At 40.9% G+C, this 24711-nt stretch overlaps 1 protein-coding gene across 4 annotated transcripts in view; it reads left to right on the forward strand.

Moving 5' to 3' along the window:
- Positions 1 to 24711, forward strand: part of LOC111324186 (dynein axonemal heavy chain 8) — a 75080-nt gene that overhangs the window by 5502 nt on the left and 44867 nt on the right. For 2 of the 4 annotated variants that reach the window (XM_088731870.1, XM_088731872.1), the window contains exons 5-30: positions 2998 to 3330; positions 4090 to 4376; positions 4865 to 4917; positions 5271 to 5391; positions 6355 to 6483; positions 6949 to 7124; positions 7799 to 7883; positions 8220 to 8645; positions 13857 to 14203; positions 14871 to 15202; positions 15582 to 15874; positions 16023 to 16198; positions 17421 to 17511; positions 17933 to 17998; positions 18215 to 18427; positions 18686 to 18747; positions 18926 to 18977; positions 20038 to 20169; positions 20687 to 20796; positions 21209 to 21305; positions 21540 to 21737; positions 22333 to 22398; positions 22470 to 22562; positions 23152 to 23259; positions 23365 to 23456; positions 24007 to 24352. In XM_088731870.1, the coding sequence (XP_088587996.1) occupies positions 2998 to 3330; positions 4090 to 4376; positions 4865 to 4917; positions 5271 to 5391; positions 6355 to 6483; positions 6949 to 7124; positions 7799 to 7883; positions 8220 to 8645; positions 13857 to 14203; positions 14871 to 15202; positions 15582 to 15874; positions 16023 to 16198; positions 17421 to 17511; positions 17933 to 17998; positions 18215 to 18427; positions 18686 to 18747; positions 18926 to 18977; positions 20038 to 20169; positions 20687 to 20796; positions 21209 to 21305; positions 21540 to 21737; positions 22333 to 22398; positions 22470 to 22562; positions 23152 to 23259; positions 23365 to 23456; positions 24007 to 24352 (4484 nt within the window). The remainder of the gene's footprint in view (positions 1 to 2997; positions 3331 to 4089; positions 4377 to 4864; positions 4918 to 5270; positions 5392 to 6354; positions 6484 to 6948; positions 7125 to 7798; positions 7884 to 8219; positions 8646 to 13856; positions 14204 to 14870; positions 15203 to 15581; positions 15875 to 16022; positions 16199 to 17420; positions 17512 to 17932; positions 17999 to 18214; positions 18428 to 18685; positions 18748 to 18925; positions 18978 to 20037; positions 20170 to 20686; positions 20797 to 21208; positions 21306 to 21539; positions 21738 to 22332; positions 22399 to 22469; positions 22563 to 23151; positions 23260 to 23364; positions 23457 to 24006; positions 24353 to 24711) is intronic. The other 2 variants (XM_088731871.1, XM_088731873.1) reach the window with 1 other exon arrangement.

Here is a 24711-nt window from a genome sequence, read left to right on the forward strand (position 1 = left end):
TGGAAAATGTCCAAGTGGCTCCTATGCAAGTTACCAGTTACAGTTCACAGAGTGTAATTTTCAAGTTTTCTGTAATACTGACTCAATGCCAAGAGTGGACTGTCATAATGAACAAAATGCTATTTCTGTATATCCTCCATTTCCTTTGCAACAATCTGAGCCATATGAAAAGCCAGATGATTTAAGAAGCAGCCAGGAAGCACTCCTGGGACATTTGATTGTTGATGAGGTAAAGCTTAATACCATCGACAAGAAAACAATTGAACAAGTAGCATCAGAAGAATGGCAGGCAGAAAGAAAATTTCGGTATACAGCATCTAATTTCCACACAATTGTAAAAAGGCAAAGGAATCATGACACTCTAGTAAACAATTTGCTTCATCCCCAACCATTTACTGCCAAACAAACTGCACATGGGAAAACCTACGAGCCTGTAGCCTTAAAGGAGTATAAAAAATATATGTTTTCAACAAGGAATCCAGTTTCAGTGTTCAAAAGTGGTCTTGTTGTCAGTATCGCCCCTCCCTTTTTAGCAGCATCACCAGATGGCAAGGTCATTGACCGAGGCTGTAGCAAGCCTTTTGGGTTGGTAGAGGTTAAATGTCCTTACACAAAATTTCATGTTAGTCCCTTAGAAGCATGTGCAGATGAAAGTTTCTTTGCAGAAAATTTAAATGGAAAGCCAAGGCTGAAAAGGGGGCATCAGTACTACTTCCAGATACAGAGTCAACTAGGTATTACAGGAGCAAGTTGGTGTCACTTTGTTATCTATACTAACAAAGGCATAAGTATAGAGAGGATCATAATTGATCCTCAATTCTGGGAAGTATTGAATGAAGACCTAAAGAACAGCTATTTTGAACATTTTATAGCACCAGCCTCTGTAGAGTTCAGTAACCATTAGAAGGGTTAACTACCACAATCTAATCTTGTCATGAGTAAAGAGAACTGTGTCTCATACCTAACTGGATATGTTTAAACCAACATGGTCTGCGTAATACGATAACTTTGAGGATAAAGCTTTTGTAAGTTTAGTACCTCTTTATTGTTTGATTTTAAGATCTTTGGAACTACATGTAAAACTTACATCTTAAAGTGTTTGGGACTGAAAGCAAGCGAATCACATCCTTAGTTTTAGTTGGTTTAGAAAATAGTTAACCTGAGAGATATCGTCAAGTTTACATTTATTAAATTGACTGAAATTCTGTAGTGTACCTCAGAGCTCTGTCAAACTCAGTGTTAAGCGGAAATGAGAGGGTCCTGAATGTTACATAAAAAGGCACAAACACTCCACATTTGGTTTAACCAAGTCCTCGGGCTTAAAATGACGAGAACAGATCTTCGTGTTTTCGCTGACTCTAAACTCTTTTCCTTCGTCTCGACGAATGGCATGGAGCCAACACTTTTTGAGGATAGTGTCGTCCGGAAATTTAAAGTAAGAAATTTTCTCTACACTTTCGGTTCTGTACTTCTTTTTGGTACAGTTTGGCACGCAACAGTTTTGCGGCATTTTCAAAAACTGGTGCTCTTCACATCAGGCGGCCATTTTTATTTACTTGGCCCAACTAGCCTCGTTTTCAAGTTAAACTCTCCCAGTCTCTTTTCGTTCTGCATAGGGTGTATAGGCCTTGTTGGCTATCTACCATCTCATATCCAACCTGTGCTCTTGAAATAATAGATAAATATACCTCATGGTTAGTGCGCTCGACTCTGGATTGAGTGGTCCGGGACATTGTGTTGAGTGGCCGGGACATTGTGTTGTGTTCTTAGGCAAGACACTTTACTCTCACAGTGCCTCTCTTCACCCAGGTGTATAAATGGGTACCGGCAATTTGATGGTGGGGGTAACCCTGTGATGGACTAGCATCCCATCCAGGGGGGAGTAGAAATACTCCTAGTCGCTTCATGCTACAGAAACCGGAGTTAAGCACCAGCCTAATGGGCCACTAGGCTCGTAAACAGACTTTACTTTTACTTTTTATACCAGTACACAGTGTACATTGCAAAACATATACCGTAATTTCCGGCTGTTTACTCGCACAGCTGATTATCTGCACCAGCTGATTGTTGCATATGGCGAAAAAAAAAGTCAACAGGTATACCCGTATACCCGCACTGGTGGATAACACACACCTTAAAAGCAAAGAAAACTTGTACAAAAAGGCTCTAGAATTCACGATGTTTCACACTGAACAGAATGCAAATTCGTGGCAGCACTTTGTGCAAGCAATAGTTCATCACCATATTGAATTGTTGATTTCTCAAAAAAATCGATATCTCCGGTTCTACTGGGCTTAACAAGTCTCATAGAACAGGAAAATTTTCTTCAGCTCAAGCTAGTGTTGACTGGAAATTTGTTACTGATGCGTCGGATACCCTTGGATTATTAATGTCACCATCAAGGTTTTGTTTACACGCATGCCGATAAAAATTTGTTCATCACGCAACTAATTGTGTGTGAAATAAACTCTAGTTGGCATCATGTTTTCGTGCTGCTTTGTGGCACTCTTAATACAATAAAATTCATTTGAGAGGTAGAAATTCAAGTACTAGGTGAGACTTTTTTTCAATTCAACTACTCAAAGATTTCAAGATTGTCACATAACCCACACCTACTTATTACCCACAGTGGCACATGTTTAAGGTAAAATCAACAGATTACCTGCGGGTAAACTGCCGGAAATTACGGTAAATGAAATATCTTAAGGACAATGATGCAATGAAAATTAATTTATAATGAGCGTTATCTTCAAAATTTGTAATTTATGGACATATATAGCTGACCCCAACTACTAAAAAGTCAGGCAAATTTTTTCCAGCAAATGGGCTTCAAATAATTTATATATGGACATGAGTCAGGAAAGTTGGGTCCAGCATTTGAAGTATTCCCAAATCAAAATTTGGCCAAGAAACAAAATGGTCATTTACCAAGGGAAACAGGGAAGTTGTCTTCAGTTGTACTCGATGTAAAAACTTGTTTGTGTTTATGGTACACAGGCACAAAAATGAAGGGAGACCATGAGAGCGTTACCAGTCATGGAAGCAGTGGCATTGCTTTTACTGATGAAGAGTCCATCATAGCGCACTTGGATAATTTTTGTAACCACATCCGTAGCATGATTGATGTTATTCACACTTTGTCGCAGTTCTCTAAACTTGCCAATGATGTGAAGAACCTGCCTCGTGTCACCAAGGTTGTTGTAACTAATGGTCAAGCTTCGGAAGATGATCAAGTTGCAGGTGAGGTGTTCTTGAAGACAGACACTGGTGGACTCAGGCCTGCTGCAGCAACTGCTTCCTCAGGAAGTGGCTCAGACCACAGCTATCCAGGTATAATGCTACGAAAAGTAAAACTGATCAGTAATACCACTGCTACATACATTTCCTATAAGCTAAGACTGGCTTCAAAAGAGCACATTCACGATAGGCAAGGTAAATGGATTCAGGTAGGGCTACTCAAGGGGGTGAGGGTCCCTATCTGACCTGACTTATTTGGTCAAAGTGGATGGATTGTCAATATTGTTCTTTCTTTTTACATTTATTTGAACTGAGACAAAATTCCTAGCACCAACACCCCAAAATAGGTTTATGTACTTGGCCGAAATACGGCTCTTCTGACCTCATGTTCATACATGACTGCACCCTTAAAACATTAAGGAAATGAATTTTTCATCAAAGGATGAGATTGAATACAATATTGCTGAATGTATAGGCACCACTCAGAAATATTATGCAGCCTCTTTGCATATTATTTGAGGTTCCCAAGGTAGCAAATAAATGTGTCAAATAAAGGGGGTGAGATCGTAAAGAAACTGTGAATTGCAGCATTGGTGGGGAGGTATTACAACTTGAAGATAATTTGGTTTTATCAACATAGTTGAGAAATATAAATTGGCCACCACCAAAGGGCTAACACTTGAAATGTCAGCTTTTAAGTTAAGAAACTCTTTATGGTGGCCATTAATTAATGTTATCCACTCAGTTGATAAAACCAGAATACATGTATCCACAAAATAATGTGTTGGTTTGCTTATTGCTGAACTGTACTTAAGTCTAATTATAAATTAGGTCTTGATGTTTTTGTTTAAGGTTCCCATGGTACCAACAAACCAGATGCACGGAAGAACGTATTAGAGAGCTTAGATGAAGAGGAGGAAGAAGTGAAAGAAGATTACAATTCAAGTGCAGAGTTACAGAGCATTTCCCAAATTCTGCTGGATACAATCCATTCTATAAGATCCCCAATGGAGGATGTTGTCACAACAGAGACCTTTCTTGATGTTGAAGGCAAAGGGAAAGAAAGATATGAAGAACAGTACACATCTTTTGTTGCTGGTGTACAGCAAGTGGAGAGCTACATTTGTAATTACCTTAAGGTACATTGTATGTTAAAAACATGTACTGTTTCATTAATACCAAAATTAAAGAAGCTTAATCTGATGTTAATATTTATTACAAGGTGAAACAAAATTAATATAACTATCCAAAAGGTGGTTTGAAATCTGAACTTGGAAGGAGCAGAACTGGTAGTATTTCACTGGAAAGGAGTTAAACTCAAGGTCTTTGAAACACACATATTTCCCAACTTGTGTTTAATTTCTGTATTTGGTTGTAGACTTACATGAACTGTACATGCTAGTAGTAGGGTAGGGGCAGGTTTAGAGAAGGTTTTCCCATCTTTTATTGAAGATTCATTGGATTATTCCAACAGGGTAACAAGCAATCAGAAAACAACATAAGTTAATGGTTTTGTGTTTTCATCACATACCCAGTGGTAATTATGTTGCAATATATTTACATTATTTAACATTTTTATATCCAGAAGCATTGATCAGTTGATGGCACTTGATTGTCTATGTTTCAGGGTGTTTTTGCATTGAAGTTGAACATCAAGAGGGCTCTTGAAATTCTGACAAGGTATCATTTTTGTCCATTTTTGCCATTGGTGTCAGTTCTGTTTTCTTTTGAATAATAGTATAGATTTAAAATCAGTAAACAGTTATTTCCTCCCCCCCCCCAAACAAATTTGTTAGTGGCTTGAAGAGGAAACTGTTACTAACTAAACAGTAACTTTAAGTACTATGCATGTACAGTAGAAAAAAAGGGCATTTCTGCAGTCTTTGTGAGAAGTAGAATATGATAAGACCTAATACCTGTAATGAAGTACTTGTTGGTTTTAAACTCAACACATTTGGAGTCAAGTTGAAAATAAGCTGGCTCCCCCAAGTGGCTCTACAAGTGTAACTGTGAGCTTTTTTCTCTGTGTTTAGTTTTAATTGTGTGATGAACCGACCTGGTCTCAGAGCTGTGTTGTCAGAAAAGTTCCTTGAAGTGTTTGGGTGGTTTGAAACAGAATTGGAAAATGTACAGAAAATCTATGAGAGCCAAAAGGTGAAGTAAGACTTGTATCTTATAAGAATTAGAGTCCAAAGAAATAAATTTCAGCCATTGTATGTTTTACACATTTTGCAGACTGAATAATTATTGTTACAATACTTTAAATGTTCATGCACATTTTAGTTGGAGGCAAACATTGTACAAAATAAAAAACTCAATCAGCATTTTTTGACCAAGAATCAAAACCTTACACACAGGTGTATGTAAATGTAAGCTTCATCGTAGGGGAGCAGGGTTGGTGTAGTGGTGAGACCGCTCGCCTTCCACCAATGTGTCCCGGGTTTTAACTCCTTCATATTCGGTGTCATAACTGGATTGAGTTTGTTGGTTCTCTACTCTACTCCGAGAGGTTTTTCTCCGGGTACTCTGGTTTTCCCCTCTCCTCAAAAACCATCATCATTTGAATTTATTTAATTTAGAGTTTATTTAGATTTACACACGACCCCACAAGCTGTTCAGCTTTAAACATTGTCGTGTCTAAATAAAGGTGTTATTATTATTATTATTATTATTATTATTATTATTGTTATTATTATTGTCTAATTTTGTTTTTGATGTTATTCTTACATTAGAGATTTATATCTGTTCCTGTTGGTTCAGGGTGTACCTCGTTCCCAGGGCCTTTTCCCACAGTTGGGGGTGGGGTGCCCCACCCCTACCCCACCCCCAACTAAGGGAAAAGGCCCTGGGAACGAGCTTGGGTTCAGGGTGGGTAATTTAAATTTTTAGCAAAGATGATGAGCATGGTAGTTTTATTTTGTGTAATCTCCAACTATGACTTGACGTGGCTTCATTTTTTTTTCTTGATTTTCAAACCAGTTTGATTATCATTTTTCTTTGTTTCATATAGTGGTAAGATACAAACAAAAATAAAACTGCCTTGAAAAATTAGAGACCAAGACAAAATAATTGAAAGATGACGTACATTAATATTGTGCATTTGAATACTGAAAACAGGAGAGTCCCCCTCTTGTCCGCAATTCTCCCCTTGTTGCTGGGGCAATAACCTGGTCAAGAGGCCTGCTGAAGAAGATTGAAGATCCTATGAAGATCTTTAAAGAGAACAAGTTTGTGACATCTTACCGGGTGAGATACTAGATTGAAAATAAAAAGCAATCCAAAAAAAAAAAAAAAAAGCTGAAAACTTTAGTGCTTGATGATCTGCTGTAGTGGTGAGCTGTGCGGTTAGGAACATTCACGTTGGGGTGTTAGGCAACACGTACACGAACATGTGCTGTGCAGTGCAGTGCAGTGCTTAACTTTCACAGAGCCTCTTTCCGCCCTACAGACTGAATAGTCATCTGTGCTCATTGCACCCGGAAGTACATATAAGGCTACGAGCAGGTTCTGTAAAACTTGCAGGGAAAACCTGGAAAAATTCTGGATCTATGTTTTTATTATTATCATACATTTTCTCAATAGTTATCTTTCCAACATGAAATAAAATGAAGAAGTCAAAAAAAAAAAAAAAAATTATGACTGTTCCCTCCTTACTTTCATTGTGAGTAGACAAATAAAAAAATTAAAAGACGTTCTTTCTCGTGTTAACAGGACTTTGGTCGTATTGTCAAGTTTTACAATCGCATTGCAACAGCTTTAGTGAAGTTTGAGAACTTATGGCTGAGCCTGTGGAAGTCCCGTATCGACAGCGCATGCAATGGATTGAAAGTTTCCCTTCTTGCCTATCACCCTGAAACAAAGCAGCTACTAGTTAATGCTGATGGAAGGTGGGACATGGACAAAAAAGCCAGAATTTTGAAGGAACATTCAAGTTTTTCAGTGGTTCTGTGTTGGCACAAAACAACAATTACAGTATATCTTTCCTTATGCCACTTTCCCTCACTTATTTTGACGTACTAAATCACAGAACAGGCGCTCTCTTTGTTTTATTTTCAAGTAAGCAGAGGCGAGCACCTGCGTAACACGAGGGGGCAACTTCTCCTTTTACGGTCACACCCTTCATAGTTGCCTCGCACTTTCCTCAACTCGTCTGAAAAACGCACAAAAAAAAAGTTAACCGAAAGAGTACCGTGAAAGTCTGTGGGCCGATTATTTTTAAACAAAGTTTAGCCGCAGTATAACAAAACCACGTTCTAAACTATCTTGAATTTAGCTGAAGCTTTTATTTAAACATTTATTGTTGTGAACTGTGTGGAGCTAGCCGAAAGCTAGCAGTGGAAGGACGTTTGTTGAATGAAAATAATTCTCCTCTAAAGAGAGCCCGAGGCCCACTGATCGCGTTAAACCGCGGCCTGGGTAACACCTCGTGTAGATAACCGGCCCAAAGAATGGCTTCAAAATTTTGGCTGAATAGGAATTTACATTGTGGACTTTGAACCGCTTATTGAACGTTGTTTATGTTCGCCTTTGTTCTTTTTCTCTACAATTACCATACATGTAGGCTCCTTGAACTTATTCAGGAGAGCAAATCAATGATGAGGATGGGGATTCAACTTCCTGACAATGCTCTTGATGTCCTTAAACAGGTAGGTGCAGGTTTTCGTACAGGGATGTATGTGCCGTCCTGGATTTGGCCGTATGATATAGGTACAGCTTTAGTGGTTTCTTCATTTTTGTTCTGCTCTACCATAAATCCTTGGAATAGCGCTCGTTCTCAGTTGAGACACTCCATCAAATGAGCGCCTCTGTTATCCAGCAAAGTGACGATTTCCTGGTCTCATCTCCCTTAAACATTCCGCACTAAGAAAATCACTTTCGTCACAGGATTCAACTGCGTTGAATTAATCGATCTTGTCATACAATTTAAAAAAGTGATGCAGGATATCCTGAAATAACACGTTTAGACTCACCTCTTTACACAGGAGCATCGACTCAAGTCATACAAGCAATCACTAGAGCTGGTTCTACAGGATTACTACAGGGTGTGCCAGGATGTACCCCATGCCCTGTACAAGCTGCTTGCACCACATGTGGAGTCTGTTTTACACTACCTTCAGCCAGGCGTGGCCACCCTTAACTGGAGCAGCATGAATATCGACGCCTACCTACATCAGGTGCATTCCGCCAACTCCAGGCTCAAAGAAGTTGTGGATAGCGTTAAAGAAGTAGTATCTGAAGGCATAGAGAAAAAGATTGAGGAAATTCGAAGGGTGATTCTCTTTGATAAAAAGTTGGCTACTGCTCATGTTTGGAATGTGGAAAGGTTTGTTGAGGAAGAGAACAGGGCAGTGACTCAGCAAGGGAAGAGATTACATGAAATGGTGAAGGAAGTAGAGAATGCATTACAGGTAAAAGGAAAAGCCTGTTGTTTGTAATCTTACTTTAGTATTATTCTTTTATAGCAACTTTTGACAGGAATGAATGAATGAATGAATGAATGAATGAATGAATTCCTTATTTATATTACACCCTTTCTATACAATATTCAAAGGCGCAGTACCCCCCATCAATTTGATAGACACTACACAAAGATAGACCACAACACCGGGCACTACGTGCCCTACTCTTTTCGGACAGTGTGTAGGTTCTTTAACGTCCCGCAAATTTTTTTTTATCACATACAAGGGCTTATGAGACGGGACCTCCATTTATCATCCCTATCCGAGAAGACTAGAAAGTCTAACCATTTGCAGATATTATTACAAAGGCAGCACTTTCTTCTCAGTTATTTAAAGACCCTGAGTGTTGGTCCGGCCGGATTTGAGCTCACGACCTCCCGCACAACAGTCCGGCGCTCTACCAATTGAGCTAACCGGGAGGCTTACAACCCTTCTACACCCCAGCATTAGTCTTCACTTTCTCCATACTGTTCTCTATACAATCAGTTGCTAATGACAAGGAGAATTTGTTTAACAATCAAAGCTTCTAAGGATGGCGATCAGCTCCTTTATTTTCATGATCTTATTGAATAGTTCAGTTGTATTACTCTTAGGAGAAGTAACTTACTGGTCACGCTTAGGTTTTAAATGGTTACAGTGTCAGTTACATCGTTGAATAATTGTCGATTCATATACTACCATAAAAATCCTAACTCAGCTACTGCTACAGACGGAATGATCTTTTGTAATCATTCCGGACTAATGCTCAGGTCTTAAAATAACTGAGGAGAATGTGCTACCTTTCTATAATATCAAGAAATGAATAGACATTCTAGTCATCTCGGATAAGGACGAATAAAGCGTAGGTACCGTCTCCTGCATCCATTTATTAGTTAATTTGGTTAGGCAGGGGACGTTAAAGAACCCACTCACGAGATTACTTTGATGTGGTCTGGCCTGCTTACTGGAAATTGGGAGGGAGGGGGGCATCATCACAAGTTTCCTTCCATTGATTGTAAACTGCTGATGCAGTCCGGCCAAAGTCCCCCGAAAAGTGTTGCGATGCGCATTTCATCATATCCATATGTTAATTTGCGCATTTAAAATGATAATTATTATGGCAGTTAAAACGTCTGGATGCCAGAACCTATATACACGAAAGCTGGGCGTCTAGGACGTGGCCAGCTAACATGTTTAGAATTTACATATGTACCTCAAAAAAAAGAAAAACTAATACAAAATGATAAAAAAAAAAGAAACTTCTAAAAAAAAACCCTAGTGGCTAGTCCCTAATGTCTTAAAAACTCAACAAAATAACACATGGCGAAGATGAAGTCTTCAACTCATGATTTTCAAAGATCTTGCAATCTTGAGTGAACTGCTGACTACAGACTTCTGCATTCTACCTAACACTGCTGTACTCCTTTCTGATCCAACAAGCTCCCTGACACTCTTCTTGAGGTCTTTCGATTATTATTATTATTATTATTATTGTTATTATTAGAGCTGTACTATTCAATGGGCGTGAGGTATTGCTTGCTAAGATGTTTAATAAGACTATGTCATTGTACGTTGCTGTGACAGAAAAGACGTTCTGATCACCAAGACAATGACATCATCTGACGAGTGCTGGACCGATCACAGGCTAGTACGATCCTCTATGTCCTTTGTCATTCGCATAGAGTAGAGAATGACGCCGAAACGGCAGAGGCCCAAGTATAACCTAGGGAAACTTGATCACCCTGAGAAACAAGCTGAGTTCCAGTCCAAATTGACTGCAGCGCTGCTACACGTTGATGACATCGATGTTGATTGTCTCTGGGAAGGCTTAAAGACTGCTATTAAAACAACTTGTGACGAAACACTGGGCAGCCAGAAGTGGTGCCATCAGGACTGGTTTGATGACAATGACGCAGAGATAGAGCAGATGATTGCTGAGAAACGTAAAAGATTCTCTGTTTGGCAGAATGAAATCAGTAATGCTATAAAGAAACAGCAATACCACGAAATGAGATCCAAAGTCCAACGCCGGGTCCGTGAGATGGAAAATAATTGGTGGATTCAAAAAGCACAGGAGATTCAAGCTCTATCCGACAGCAATAACAGCAAAGCCTTCTTTGCGGCCACCAAAAAGATCTATGGGCCAACATCCCAGGGTGTTAGGCCAGTTGTAGGCAAGGATGGAACCCTTCACAAGGACTTGGCTGGCATTCGTGACAGATGGAAAGAACATTTCTGTGAGTTACTGAATCAGACTCCCTCGGTGAACATTGACGCAATTGCGAATTTGCCTCAACTTTCCGTAAAAAGCCATCTTGACGAGACACCGACTCTAGAGGATATTGCCACAGCTGTAGGTGCTATGAAGAAAGGCAAAGCTGCTGGCCCTGATGGTATCCCTGCAGAAGCATACAAGGCTGCTGGTCCAGCTCTCATTGAGAAACTGCATGTACTCTTCACGCGAATCTGGGACGAGGAAGTAATTCCCAGCGATCTTCAAGATGCTCTGATTGTCACCATTTTCAAGAAAGGCGACAAGGCAAACTGTGAAAACTACCGAGGTATATCCCTGCTTTCCATTGCTGGGAAGATCTTTGCTCGCATCCTTGCATGCCGCCTCTTCCCCATTGCCGAGGAGGTCCTTCCAGAGTCTCAATGTGGTTTCAGACCAGCACGTGGGACTGTGGACATGATTTTCTCGGCACGACAGATTCAGGAAAAGTGCAGGGAACAGCATAAAGACCTTTATATGGCTTTCATCGATCTGACTAAGGCGTTTGACTCCGTACATCGGCCAACACTGTGGAAAGTGCTCTCTAAAATTGGATGCCCAGAGAAATACATCAGAATGATCCGTCTGCTGCATGACAACATGTCTGCATCAGTACTTATTGATGGCGAGTCTACCGAAAGTTTTGTAGTGAAGACTGGTGTCAAGCAGGGCTGTGTCATAGCCCCAACACTCTTCTTGATTTTCATCTCCGCCGTGCTACACCTGGTGTCGGAGAAATTACCTCGTGGTATAGATATGCAGTTTAGGATGGATGGCAAGCTGTTCAACTTACGGCGACTGAAGGCTAAGACATTAACCACTCACATGGCTATACTCGAGCTCCAATATGCTGACGACAACGCCCTAGTGACCCACACCGAAGAAGACCTTCAAGTGGCTGTGGATGCCTTCAGTTATGCCTATGATGCGCTTGGCCTCACACTTAATGCTCGGAAGACACAAGTTCTTTTCCAACCATCACCTGATCACACACTTGAGCGAAAACAACCCGAGATCACAGTTGGAGACACACGCCTTAGCTCTGTTGATCATTTCTCGTATCTTGGTAGTTGCTTGTCATGCAAGGCAGATTTGGATGTTGAAACCCAAGTTCGTCTAAAATCAGCTAGTGCTGCCTTCGGTAGCCTCAGAGACAGGGTGTTTGATAATAGAAACCTCTACACCAACACCAAAATAAAGGTTTACAAAGCCGTGATATTGCCAACCCTTCTGTATGGCTCAGAAGCTTGGACAACCTATAGCCGTCATCTCAAAGGTCTTGAGAGGTATCATCAGCGTTGCCTTCGCCGTATCCTCAACATCAAGTGGCAAGACAGACGAACAAACAGCAGTGTTTTGGAAGAGGCTAATGTCACAAGTATTGAGTCCTATATTATCAAGAACCAACTTCGCTGGGCTGGTCACCTTGTCCGTATGCCTTCATCCAGGCTCCCAAAGAAGATTCTGTATGATGAACTGTCCAATGGAAGACGTAACCAGGGGGGGGGGGGGGGGGGCAACGAAAACGCTTTAAGGATAGCCTTAAACACAACCTGAAGCAGTGCGGTATCAACCCCGAGAACTGGGAACAAGTGGCCAATGACCGGCCTAGGTGGAGAAGTGCTATCCACATTGGTGTGGCGCATAGTGAGCAACGGAGGAGGGAGCACTGTGAGAGTCTCCGCTTGGCGAGAAAAGAGAGACAACAAAATGCAAGCGTAGTTCCAACCTCCACTGATTTCAGATGTCCAGTATGTCAGAGAAGTCGCTCTTCCCGAATCGGACTGTATAGTCACCAGCGAACTCATGTAAACTAATTTAATTTAATTTAATTTAATTTAATCACTGCCAAGTGGACATCTTACTCGTTACGAGGGATTGCCAACAACAACAACTACATTTTCTCTCAGAATCGCTTCTTAAAGACGTGGGCCCGGTTGTTCAAAGAGTGTTTAACATTATCCAACGGATAAATCACTATCCAGCGGATAAGTGTTACCAAAACGTACTGCGCTATCCACCGGATAGAGATTTATCCATTGTATTGCGTTATCCATCCTTCGAACAACCGGGGCCAGGTATTCATCATCTTCAACGTCTGAATTTAATTGTCAGTCATGCATCGAAAAAGAAAAAAAGACTGTGTTCTTCCAAACGGAGTTAATCTTATCAGATTCTAAATATGCCGTAGTAGATACATGGTAGTGGCAATCTTTTATGTCATTATTGATAAATTTCCCCCTTTCCGCCAACCCCCCCTCCCCCCGCCTTCCTTGTAAGTTTTGGTTACGATGAAATTGGACGTTAACAATTGAGGTGAGCAGAGAGCTGGAGGTTTCAACAAAATGTTTCAACAAAATGTCATGAAAAGGTTATGTACCGTACAAGGCTTCTTTCATGAGGTTAACTTCATTCTCCTTCAAAGTAAGAAAAGAAGAGCTTTCCTAGTAAGTAAAGGGGGTACGTTCTAAAGAAACTGTGGTGCTGCGTCGGTGGGGATAACAAAGTAATTTAGTAATATCAACTAAGTCAAAATTGTAAATTGGCCACCGTAAAGAGTTAAAAAGCTGACGTTTCGAGCGTTAGCCCTTCGTCAGCGAATGACGAAGGGCTAACGCTCGAAACGTCAGCTTTTTAACTCTTTACGGTGACCAGTTTACAATTTCAACTTAGTTGATATTGCCAAATTTTCTAGTAAGTGTCGACCAAAACCAAGGTAATCGTAATAATGACGGATCAGAACTCGCACAGTTTTGCGAGGATTGGTCTAAAGCGCGAGTCTAATTGCAGAAAGTTATGGAGCGAAAACCAATATAGTCGTGAATTGATTTCGGTACTCAGCCTCAAATCGCTCTTAAACTCTGAACAGCATCTTGTTTATTGTGTTCGTGTATCTTTTCACTTAACAGGAAGTCGTTGCCACTGCAAATCAGCGGCGAATCTCTTCTCCTGCCAGTCCTCAAATCAGCCCAAGCCCGAGTATGAGTGTTGGTTTGGACAGAACTGGTGCATTGACACCTCGCTTCACCAGGATTGGCACCATCATGTCCTCAGCGCCCGGGACACGAGCTGCAACTGCCGTCAGTGGCTTAACTGACGAGTCAGTCATTGGCGATATCTTTGGTCATTATTGCAGTCTGGTTTATCAAGCCGTACTGGAGTGTATTGTCTCATCCCTGCTGATCATTGGTGATTGTGTAAAACCTCCTGGGAGAAAAAAGAGTGGAATTGAAGTGGAGAGTAGGAAAATATCAGGGTTTGTAAAAAAACTACACAAAGGAATTATACACTCACTCACCAAATGTTATCATTGCAAAGGAACTGTAATCTGCTTGTGCGTCAGAAAACTGACCTTAAATTCGCAGAACCTGGTCAGGAATACGTGAGGCTGTTATCAGCACAAAAGCGAATGATTAAGGAGGGGAGGGCCAGAAAACAGCATTGAAAAGCGAAAATAAATCAGCAAATTTGATGCAGTTCTGTCAGAAATTTTCATTGTTTGGATCTCTGGATAGATACTTGATATAGGTTGCAGCTCAATTGCTATTGCAGTATTTACCTTCCCTAAACCTTGTGGAATTAAGAAAATTTAAAAAAAAGAGCGGTCTGCTTATCGCATTGACTCTCACAGCTGCCGGTGCTTGCCCCGACGTTCGTCGAATCAAGCGCGTCGGGGTATTGCAACTCCCATTCGATGGAGTGCCAGTCCATTATAGTTTCCCTTGCTCGGGTGATTTTTTGGGTTTCTTTGATACTTGCTAATACACCTGGGTGGAGGTGAGAGGCAATTGTCTTGCTCGAGAACACAACATGATAACCTTGGCCAGGAGTCAAACCCAGACCCTTTCATCTACAGTTTAGTGTACTAACCATTGTAGACCAAAGTGTCACCCCAACGCTATGTACTAATGTGTTTTTTTTAGCAGATCTTCATGGGATGACTCATCAGACGATGGATCTGAAAGCAGTGATTATGCTGAGTCAGGGAGCTCTCAGTACTCTGAATGGAAAACAACTAACCAAGAAGAGCTGCTTCAGTTTGAGGTGAATGTGCAATTCAATATTCCGGACATCGTCATAAAGCCGTCACTTCAGACCATCCAAGATGGCGTCCAGCGTGTTGCTGTACATTTGGTTGACGTTTCTAGGACAATCATGTGGTGGGCAGCAGATGTCAACGAGTCTTTCCATCGATCAGTTGCACAAGATCATCAAGTGAATAAAGCATTAGAGGAGCTCTCTACTTCAGTCACAAGTAGTTCATCTCACTTTTGTTTTGTACTGTAAACGCTCTAATGAGTCCCCTCTCATTTAGCTCCCTCTCATTTAGGCCCTTTATCTAATAACCCCCTTCTCTTTCATGCCCCCGTGTCTATACGCCCCCACTCTACTTAGCTCCCCATCTAATAAGCCTTTCCGTGTTAAGACTCCTCAGTTAAGAACCCCCTCTCTCTAAATCTCTTATCTGACGATCCCCCTGTTTATTAAGCCTCCTATTTAGTAGGTTCCCTGTCTTGGTATTAAGCCGCAGAGTCCCCTCTCTGATGAGACCTCCTCCATATTAAGCTACCTCTCCTTTTAATGACGTCTTTGATAAATAAAAGCCATTATGCTCTTACTTATTTTATTTCCAGGCCTCCAACAAACAGTGGAAAGGCAGCTTTTTAATTTCCGTCGTTACGACTTTCTGTGGAAGGATGACATGCATGCACTGTACCAAGTATTCGTGGACAATGACCCCGGAACGACCATGTTCAAGCTAGAGGTAGAGAGACTTCAAGCGATAGAGCATGATGTGCTGGAGATTCCCGACAGACTGTTGGTTGGTTCAGTGTGTTTGAACACCTCGCCTATCAAGGACTCCTTACATGGATTTGCAGTGGCGTGGAAAATGAGATATTCTACTCAGCTACACGAGGAAGCCAAGGTGGGTTAGGTTCAAATTTGTGTTTATACACGACGCTTTCTCCATTGATGATCTTAGCGCGTGAAAAGCGGCATGAAGAACGCCTGTCAGTTAAACTTTGGATCGTGTGTATTTTACAGCACTTTGCATACTGTCGTTTTGCTTTCAGATTGAATTGGACAAGATAGTTACGCACCGTAACAGCATCTATGAGCGGCTGTCACAGCCTGTTGTCACTTTAGACGAACTCAACAGTGCCTTTCAACTTCTGCAAGAACTAGGAGACATGGAAAACAGTATTGACGACATATACCTACCTGTGGAGAACATTTATGGAAAGTTAAGGTACTCGAAATAGGGTAAAGCTTTGTTAGTAAGAAAAGAAAAGGATTTTTAATCAAAACTTTTTAAACCTGAAGCTATCCGTCAACGTTCATACCCTTGTCAACCCATAATTTGATAGAGGCTGATAGTAGACTGCCGGTTTAAATCCCACAGGGATCAACAAACGCTTTTCATTCCATTAAATTATTCTTGTTTTTCTCGTTGCCATGTTCCCACCAATAACGTAGCTCCATTCTCTGCCTTTAAAGTGCACCTAAACCCCAAATTTTTTTTTCGCTTAACGAAATAAGCTCATTTTTTGGAGTATTTCTGTGCAAAAATTTTTTAATTTGCTCAAATCTTTAATTTTCTATGCCCAGTCAAAATACGGAAAATCGGCCGCCATCTTGCCCCACGACCGAGTTTAAAGAAGAATGGCTCTAGCGGGTAATGTGACGTCAAATCGAGAACACGAAAGTCTGCATCTCACACATTTTCACTTGTTTGGGAAGATTGTCGTCGATATTGTCCGAAATATGCCGACTAGGTGTGTTGTATGAAGAATGTATGAAGCGCGATACCCTCTTGCAAATTTCGCACGTTGCTACATCCTTCTACAACACACTTAGTCGGCATATTTTCGGACAATTATCGACTACAACCTTCCCAAACAAGTGAAAATGTGTGAAATGCAGACTTTCGTGTTCTCGATTTGACGTCACATTACCCACTAGAGCCATTCCTCTTTAAACTCGGTCGTGGGGCAAGATGGCGGCCGATTTTCCGTATTTTGACTGGGCATAGAAAATTGAAGATTTGAGCAAATAAAAAAAAATTTGCGCAGAAATACTCAAAAAAATAAGCTTACTTCGTTAAGCGAAAAAAATTTTTTGGGTGTAGGTGCACTTTAAAAGCACGCACGACCCAAAATTCCTCTATTCGCTCCGACGAAGGGCTAACGCTCGAAACGTCAGCTTTTGTAATCGTTACGGTGGCCAATTTACCATTTCAACTTTGTTGATATATCCAAGTTACATAATTTGATAGGCCTCCCTGGTTGATGGCCGTTGTAATGTTTTTCTGATTTTTTAACCAAGTTGGTAAAGTTGAGAAGTACTTATTTTCAGTAAAGAAACCTTAGCATAAGCTCCCCGTAAGATTAGTTTACGCGTTTGTGCGTGACGTTTTAGTGTCAAAGCGAGTTGTACCAACATTTCTTCAAACTCGTTCTTCACTTCACCAGAGAGTACCACTTGTGTCTTCCACGCAGAGAGGTAGAAGAAGTGGACAATCTTCGCGATGAGTGGGTCAAATTGATGAATCTTGCCGAAAAAGTAAGGCGATGTAATCTAATACAGCACGATGCAGCATGAAACGGCCTCAAATATGATGGTTCTCTTTGTAAGGGTCAATTAACGCGGTGCAATTTTGTCTCATGCGACTCATTCATGTGACTTACAGTCTTTATCATTTAACACTGAATGCGGCTACAACATGTTCATATCGCAAAGTGCTACGAAGTTTTCCCTGTATACATAACAAAATTATGTCTGTTGTTTATTGTCTCGAAGTATGCTCGACAATATTTACTTCATCCGTGACTAGGACCACTTAGACAAGTCTTAAAATGTTGTTTGCACACCCTAGAATCTTGAGCCTTTCGTATGCCTTTCTTTCATCCAAACCTCTCTGTAAACATTTATTTAAGATCTCTTTAATTTCTTCTCTTGATTTCGTTTTATGAAAAATGTACAGGTTAGAGACGAATTATTAGTACAAAAGCGTGGGATGTTTGAACAAGAACTGGACAAAGAAGTCAAGGTAAGAGCTGAAGTACCAAGAAGGATGCGAATCCCATGCGATGATTCAAACTTAGTTTCAATTTCGCGACCTGATGGCCTTCGATTGTAGCCGCACAGAACTCGTTGGCGAGATAGGCCATATACCAGGTTCATGTGCGACAAGAGTCCTGCATTCTGGTAGGATAAGGCAAACTTGAAATATGAAATAAAATTCACTTGATGTTTTTTCTACCAGGCTTTTGTAGTGAATGTAATTCAGTTCCGGAATAGCTTTGACTCTCAAGGTCCAGGGGTGCCGGGTGTGAGACCAGCTGAAGCTGTGATAAGATTGCAAGACTTTCAACAACACTATACTCAGTTTGAAGCTAAACGAAAGACACTAGATTCTGTTCAAATGCTGTTTGGGATCGTTCCTGCACCTTTTGCAGAACTGGACAAAACAGGAGAGGTTGGTTATTACATTGATAACGCTAGGATATGGTGGTAGGCAGATCAGGTATTTACAAGTATACTTAAACTTTTGTCAATAAACAGTTGTTTCGCTTCGCTGCAGAAATTCTCTTTTTTAATGATGGCCTCTAATGAGACAAGTTATTCATTAATTTTGATAACGCAGTACATGTACATGTGAAACAGCTTTTAGTAGTTCTCTATGGTGTACACAGATTCGCGGACATAGTGTTACCACACCTTTTCTCTTTTATAGGAACTCGAACTTCTTGGTTTACTGTACGGTCTGTTCCAGCAGTTCATTTCGTTTGATCAAAGGTTGGTAGACCTATGTTAGCTTGTTAACATTGATTTGCTAGCATTGAATAAAGTTGCACACACTTGTCTCTCTTAAAAAAGGTAAGCAATAGAAATAACGCAAAACAAAGTTTAATTGCTAAGAATTTTATTGTCAAACTTTACCTAAAGTTGCTTCTGACAAACTGTGTTTGTTCAGGTTTAGGGATACCTTGTGGTCTGAGGTGGATCTGACTGTCGCAAATCAAGAGGTATAGTGATGATAAAAACGATTTATCTTTAATTTTTAATCTAATTTATTCGCCACGGGAATAGCAGGAGAAAGGAACAGAACTTTCGTCCCAATTGACACCTAACCCCAATTCCCAGTAGACAGGCCAGACCACATCACAGTAATCTCGTGAGTGGATTCTTTAACGTCCCCTGCCGGACCAAATTAACTAATTAATAGATGCAGGAGACGGGACCTACGGTTTATTCCTCCTTATCCGAGAAGACTAGAATGTCTATCCATTTCTTGATATTATAGAAAGGTAGCACATTCTCCTTAGTTATTTAAAGACCTTGAGTGATGGTCCGGCCGGGGCTCGAACCCTCGACCTCCCGCACAACAGTCCGGCGCTCTAACCAATTGAGCTAACCGGGAGGCGGTTAACTAAATTACGACCGCAAATTCATGAAATGGAAAACTTGTGGATAATTTGGTTTGCTACTGCTCCTTTCCAGCAAATCCTTAAAAGACTGGCAACAGCTGTCGTGTATTCTTACAAAAATGAAGCAGGCCTGGGCAGTCTTACGCCCGCCCTGTTTCATTATGGGAATATAGTAAACATGTATTCGTCCTACTCGTCCCAGAATCTACATAGCACCAATGACTTAAGTGTGCACCTAGTGATCCCTATTCAAATTGGAGACGAATGTCTTTCGAGAAAACAGAATTCCAACCACAAATTTTACTTTAGATATCAGGTCAGGCTAAGTTTTATCACCCCTTTGGCGTGCCAACGTTGTAGTTTATCCCGGTTTCTTTGACGTGGAGCGACCAGGGGCATTGTTTCTCCTCCTGGATTGGATGATACTCCATCCCCATTAGTTTGTCCAGTTTCCGTGATATTCCGTCGGTAGCCATTTTATACTCTCAGTTGGGTGGAAAGAGGCACAATCAAAATATTTTCTTGACTAAGAAAATTATCCTGGACAAAGCTGGTACCCAGGCCTTTAAATCTGGAGTCCAGCGCTAATCATTGGGCCATCGCATCTTTCGCATATACTGGTTATGTCTTATTTTAGTTTTGCTTCATTTGTTTGTAGATGGAGCATTACTGGCAGGAGTGCCTTCGTTTGCCTCAGAGGATACAAGAGTGGGATGCGTATAAAGAAATGAGAGACGCCATAAGACATTACCTTGATGTCTTCCCCACTTTGCACAAGCTCAATTCAAAGGTATCTACTCGAACCGTTCGCGTCCACATTTTGTGCCTCCTGGATGGTCGAGGACTAAGAACGTTCTTCAGTATACGGATAAATGTGTAGTCTCGGCTTCTTTTTCCTTTTTTTTTTTTTTTCAGGAGAGACTCCTTCTTTAATTTTTGATTAAATATTATACTTGGTCCACCACTGATACCAGAAATTACACATGGTAGACACATGGTTATTATAATTCTGAACGTCACCATGATGATCGTCATGAAAGTTGTAAAGCGAAACTTTAAGTTTGTTATTGTTTTTTTTTTTTAACACATTTAATTATCACTTTTGGTACGATAACCATCATGCTCCTACTAGACTTACCCTAGCCTTTTTTTTTTTTTTTTTTTTTTTTTTTGACATTCCCTTGTCCTCTTGAGAAGCCAGTTATTATGCAGGTTTCCTTTGAAGTGATCTTACTCGCCACAAAACAGTTTTGAAAATATCATCTCATACGCCCCACGCGTGTACGCTTCTGTTGTTCCTTTTGTAGGAGATTCGTAATCGCCATTGGCTACAGGTGATGAGTGTAACAGGATCGTCTTTCCAGCTCGAAGCGCACATCTTTAAACTCGTTCACTTGTTGGATATTGGATTGCTTCAGTGAGTACAATTTTTTACTGACAGGCATGAATGTCGTTTGTGATAAGAGAAAATTGAATAGATAATTTTCTGGTCGGTCGCCCATTAAAGTGAGATGTCAAATTCAGTCACAATTCGAAGGTTTAAACCAGTTTGAATTGGTGCGACCGACAGCAGTGGAAAATGAAGCTGCGGTGACAAACATTTTCTCAACATCTTTTACGTCGCACGCGGCGGATTCTCGTTGCGACTTGTCCCCGAACAAATTCAAAGCAGTCTAAATAGCAGTGAGCGACAGAGTTTTCAAGTTATCAAGAATTTTTCATGTCACACGAACCGACTTGGCGTTGCGACTTTCTCCCACGAGGCGTCGCAGCAATCTGTTGGCAAGTGTTTATCGGTTTAATCCAAGTGTTTCTTTATCTTTGTGTAGACACCAGGCAGCAATCGAGGAAATATGCCGATGCGCTAGTAGAGAACTGGAGTTGGAAGCCAAAATGAGGAGTACTGAGGAGGAGTGGACGGAGCAGGTATTTTCATTTTGTACAACTTGTTTTGTAATCGGCTAAGGACTGCTGCTATCGTGTGAAATCATTTACGTTGGCGAGACACAACTTATCGTCGCGTATTAATGTCTTTAGACCTCAATAACGGCGCTAGGTATCATTAAGGATCACTAGAAATTTGCAAATTGTGCAAATTGTGATGGCACAGCTCTTTTAGTGACGGTGGAAAATTTTTACTTACGGCCTCTCTGTCCGCAGGTTCTCAGCTTTGAAAATTTCAAGAACAGGGGCATGGTGTGTCTGAGCCACAGTAACACTGAACATCTGTTGGACCTGTTGGAGGATGCACAGGCCACTCTTGCACTGATGCTGACGTCACGCCACATCGGACCACTCCGTGATGAGGCAGCAGCATGGGCCATCAAGTTAAAAGAAATCAGCGAGGTCTTAGAGCAGGTACGTTATTTAAGTAATACAGAGCGTGACTTTCTGAGCTTCTGATAACAACTGCAATTAGGACTCCGAAGTTGGTGATAATCCTTCGCTTCTTTTTGCGCTGTAGTCTCTCGTGAGATTTAAGGAATCAAATGAGACTCGGAAGTGAGAAAGTTAATAAACATGGACTGAGCGAGGATTGTTAATGATAGGGAACAGTCACACAGTTTTCAAAGCCGCTGTACATCTAAGAATTCAGGGAAATTAATCTTTTTATTTCCTCACGGTGATTAACATCTAATTTCTCCATACAGTATCACTGCTGATCAAAACACCTAGGTCACTAGAATAAAGGAAATGATCACCACCTTAGAAGCTCTTGATTGTTAGGCAAATTCTCTCTTGTCACTACCGAAAAAAGAAATGTATATTGAGCCGTAAGGAAAACACGAAAACTGATGTAAGGGACTAAAGGCTTATGAGTAAGACGGAGACACAAGATGGGCGGAATTGGAAAAGATTTGAGCGGACAGTGTTTGAGGAAACTTTATAAGCTCCCTCATGGCTTTTGCACTTCAAGGGTGAGGTGACGCACACAATTTTAATTTCTTTGTAGTGGTTGACTGTGCAAGATTTGTGGCAACATCTCGAGGAAGTCTTCAGCCATAGTGGAGCTGCTAAGGTACGTGCCAGCCAAGTGCTAATTAAGCACGAGTTGATCACACATAACATACGTCTCCTTTATCTGTGTAGGACCTTCCACAAGAATATAATCGGTTTGCAAGGGTAGACAAGAGCTACATGAAGATGATGAAAAGAGCGTATGAAACAAGAAATGTTTTACAGGTATTGAAGCAAGCGAGTCACTTTACAGTTTTTACTTACCAGTCAGCAACAGTACGCCGTTTCCAAATACCATATTCCATCATTTGCATTTGTTCCAATCGACAATTACTTAGATATAAATAGACTATCAGTAGTTTCAGTTTTCAAACTTTTTCAAGCAATTTTCAGTTGAGTGTCGAGAGTAATCCGGGAATGCAGTGGTTTGGATTTACTTCACTCAGATATTAGTCAGGGAAATTCGTGCTGCTTTCTCAACTAATCAGATGTAAAACTAAAACTGACCGAGTCCTGGTCACTCGTGTTGTCACGCGATCTGGACAGTTTGCTTGTATTCAAAGAGCCATGTTGGTGAATAGAATAGCGAGGATTGTTAGTGAAGAAAATTGCGAATTCACTGAGCCGGTAAGGTTTGATATTGTAGAATACGAGTTCAGCGTTAGGCCCTAAGTACACTATCTGTAAGCCTTACGTTATGTGGCTCATGTACTGCAGACATCCTTAAGTCGCGTAGCTGTCGAAATTTCCTGAGACATCTTCTTTCATCTTTCTGCCTATTTCCGATGTTTACATGACTTCTTTTAATGTCTAGTGCTGTGTTGGTGGCGATGTTCCAAAGAGTCAAATGTTAAAACATCTAGGTGAGGAGTTGGAGATCTGTTTTAAGTCACTTGTTGGATTCCTGGACTCCAAAAGAAAGGTAAACCGAAACTTGAAATGCTGCATTATGATGCGTCACGAAAAAAAAAATCGTCTTGCTCGTAGTAATTGGCATGACTGTATGATGTTCATTTGTTCCTTGCAGGTTTTCCCTCGCTTCTGTTTTGTAAATGACCCAGTTTTACTAGCAATTCTAAGTCAGCCCTACAGTTTGGATTCTGTGCAACCATACTTCAGGTAGGATGGGACTTGAGTAATGTCTGGTAACTATTTTCCAGTTTGTCGTGAGTTTTTAGTTCTCTCTGAGTAATACTATTCTGTGCAAAACTTGTCCATCCTCAGCCATTCCTGTTGTCTTTTGGTTTATTTTTGCTTGTTGTTAGTTATAGGATTCAGAGGGAGGATGCCGTGGGCTAGGGTTCGCCCCCTCCATCCCTCCTTCATATCAAGCCCCTTTGGCTTTTTTACTGTTATCTAAAACAAAAAACTCGTCCGACGACAGAATCGCATATTTCTACTCAACTTGAAGTATAAGAAATTTACTCACTAAAACATTTCATATCTTGTTTAAGCTCTGGTGTTTTTTAAAAAAGTTAGTTTTATGAATCAAAACTTTGACCCTCCCCATCAAAAAATTCCAGGCTGTACCTCTGCTTGTGGTGTTAATCCATTCCGGTAAACGTTTCTTCAAAGTTTCCCTCTGATTGTAAAAAGCTTTTGAGGACTGGGCAGCTCGTTTAAGGATTACATCCCTGTGTTTACTTTGTGTTTCAATTTCTTTGGATAGATGCATCTTTAACAGTGTGCGTAATGTGATGTTGACGCAACAAGAACCAGAAACAGTTGCTCAGAAGAAGAGCTCTGCCGTTGCTGCATGGCGGAGTAGGAGTGGGAGAGCGGATTCAGTCTCGCCACTTCCTCACGCTAATACATTTGGGAGTCGTTTAAGGAAGATTTCTGACATTGTGGTCCAAGCTTCGAAAGAGGGAGAAGCGGGGGTACGGAAGTCAAGTTTTTTTCCCTCGACCCTTGATGTGCGAAACGTGGAACTCGACTGGCATAGTCATCTGCCCAAGAATATTGCTGTAGCTGTAACCTCGGAACAGGGAGAAACTCTGGAACTTATCACTAAGGTGACATCTGTAACCAGAATGAAAAATAAATAGAAATCGCAACGGGCATGGTAGATTGATAGTTAGGATACAAGTTCAGTGACAGAGTGGATGTGTTACTCTATACCGCCTTGAAAATAATGCCAAAAATTAACTCGAAAGCCAGTTCAGATGCTACTCGACTGGTATCACCTCGACTGGTGGTTATCATGTCAGGGTTAAAGCTGGTTACATAAATACATGAAGTGGTGTCATCAGTTCACAATTGCAGTCATTAACAATGTCCTGTAAAACATCACAAAAGAGTGGTGAAGGTAGGGAGGGACTGAGCGTGGAACCTTGTGGAACACCGGAAGTAACTCTGTTTAAGCTGAAACTAC

This window comes from Stylophora pistillata, chromosome 8 (assembly GCF_964205215.1).
Source record: "Stylophora pistillata chromosome 8, jaStyPist1.2, whole genome shotgun sequence".
Taxonomy (NCBI): domain Eukaryota; kingdom Metazoa; phylum Cnidaria; class Anthozoa; order Scleractinia; family Pocilloporidae; genus Stylophora; species Stylophora pistillata.